Below are 1,784 nucleotides of genomic sequence, written 5' to 3'. Positions count from 1 at the left end.
GAAGGAGAGGGGTGGTGGTGGGCAGTGAGATAGAGGGGGAGGGTGGTGGGCAGTAAGGTAGAGGGGGAGGGTGGTGGGCAGTAAGGTAGAGGGGGAGGGTGGTGGGCAGTAAGGTAGAGGGGGAGGGTGGTGGGCAGTGACGTAGAGGGCGAGGGGGTGATGGGCAGTAAAGGGGAGGAAGTGGTTAGTGATGGAGGGGAGGGGGTTGGTGGGCAGTGAGTGAGACGGGGGGTGAAGGTGGGGGTGGGGTATTGAGCCTCGTCGCCGTGTGTGGGTGGTGGGCGCTCATCGCGTCTTCGTCGTCGCCGTGCGTCGTTTGTAGTCCCTCGTTGTCGTTGTCGTCAGTCGTTTGTACGCCCTCGTCGTCGTCGTCGTCCGTGGTTCGTACGCCCTCGTCGTCGTCCGTCGTCTGTTCGCTCTCGTGGTCGTCCGTCGTTTGTACGCCCTTGTCGACGTCGTCGTCATACGTCTTTCGACGCCGTTGATTGGGGTCTGTCCTGCCTGGGGTCGTTTCGTGTCGTGAGGTGGCCACTGACGGGCGGCATGCCCCTTCCTTTGGGGAGGGGTGGCATGGTGATGTGGGGGGTGCTGTCCGTCAATCGCCAGTGGGCGGTCGACAGCTGTGGTGTTGTGTTAGTTACGTGGGTGGTCATAGAGGTGGCGGGACTTACCGTACCCAATATATACTGACGACGACATCGTCGTCGTCCGTCTGTGTCGCGTAGTTGCCACGTCGCCGACTGCGACGTGGCCCAGCTGGCTCGTGGGGTCGTTCGTGGTTTGGGGGCCGTGGTGTGCACCGCTCGTCGATTTTCGTGGGCGTCCTGGGCGCTGGTCGTCAATCGTTCTGGGCGCTGGTCGTTGTTTGCCGGTCGTGGTTTCGTTGATTGGGGTTGTCGTTGTTGCTAGGGGGTCGTGGTCGTTTGTTGGGCCTTGATCGTCGTTTGCTGGTTGTTTTCGTTGCATGTGCGGTTGTTGTCAGTTTTGAGCGGGTGGGGTTGTTAGCGGCGGCGGGGGTTGCGAGACCTGGCATGGCGGCGGCGTGGTGGTGGGGTGGAGCGTTGGCGTTGACGTTGACGTTGACGTGTGGTGGTTGTGGAGAGGAAAGAAGTAACGTCACTGTGACTAAGTCACAGCGTGTTAAACTCCATAAGACGCCCAAATCTGTAGTGTACGACTTCATATTGTATGACCTTTCTTTCTCTATGTTTAGACACATATGACTTTCTATCATATGACCTTTTAGTGTACCACTTTCATCTACTTCTTTTCTTTTTTATATTTAGATACATTTCCTTTAGTACAAGTAGCTCTACTTCTCAATGTTCTCAGAGTCCACAAGATACCAGTACACACTTTTGTAGTCTGAAGAAGGGGACACTAAAAACTCAAACAGCAGGTCCTACAAAATTTTGTAATGAAAAAGCGGACAGTACAAACTTTGTAATGAAAAAAGGGGAGACTACAAATTTTTGTAGTCCCAAAAAGCGAACACTACAACATTTTGTAATAAAAAATTATAGTCTCAAAAAGCTGGTACTACAAAATTTTGTAATGAAAAACCGGGTAATGAAAAAAGAGGAGACTACAAATTCTTGTAGTCCCAAAAAGTGAACATTACAAAATTTTGTAATGAAAAAGCGGACAATACAAACTTTTGTGGTAAAAGAAATCAGGCACTACAAAATTTTGTACTCTTAAAAAGAGNGATACTACAAATTTCTGTAATAAAAGNTGGACAGGACNAAACTCTTTAATGAAAAAGAGGACACTACAAATTTTTG

General features: G+C 50.9%; 1 protein-coding gene across 1 annotated transcript; it reads right to left on the bottom strand.

Annotated features, from left to right (window-relative positions):
- Positions 1-184: 184 nt before the first annotated feature.
- On the bottom strand, positions 185-966 carry LACBIDRAFT_332743 (uncharacterized protein; the record flags this gene model as incomplete). Its single annotated transcript, XM_001887284.1, has 3 exons — positions 185-501; positions 537-620; positions 672-966. 3 exons carry the CDS (start codon positions 964-966, stop codon positions 185-187), a joined length of 696 nt encoding a protein of 231 aa, XP_001887319.1.
- Between the last annotated feature and the right edge of the window lie 818 nt (positions 967-1,784).

The sequence above is a fragment of the Laccaria bicolor genome, genomic scaffold (assembly GCF_000143565.1).
Source record: "Laccaria bicolor S238N-H82 LACBIscaffold_44 genomic scaffold, whole genome shotgun sequence".
Taxonomy (NCBI): Eukaryota; Fungi; Basidiomycota; class Agaricomycetes; order Agaricales; family Hydnangiaceae; genus Laccaria; species Laccaria bicolor.
This window is presented reverse-complemented; position numbering and strand designations above follow the sequence as displayed.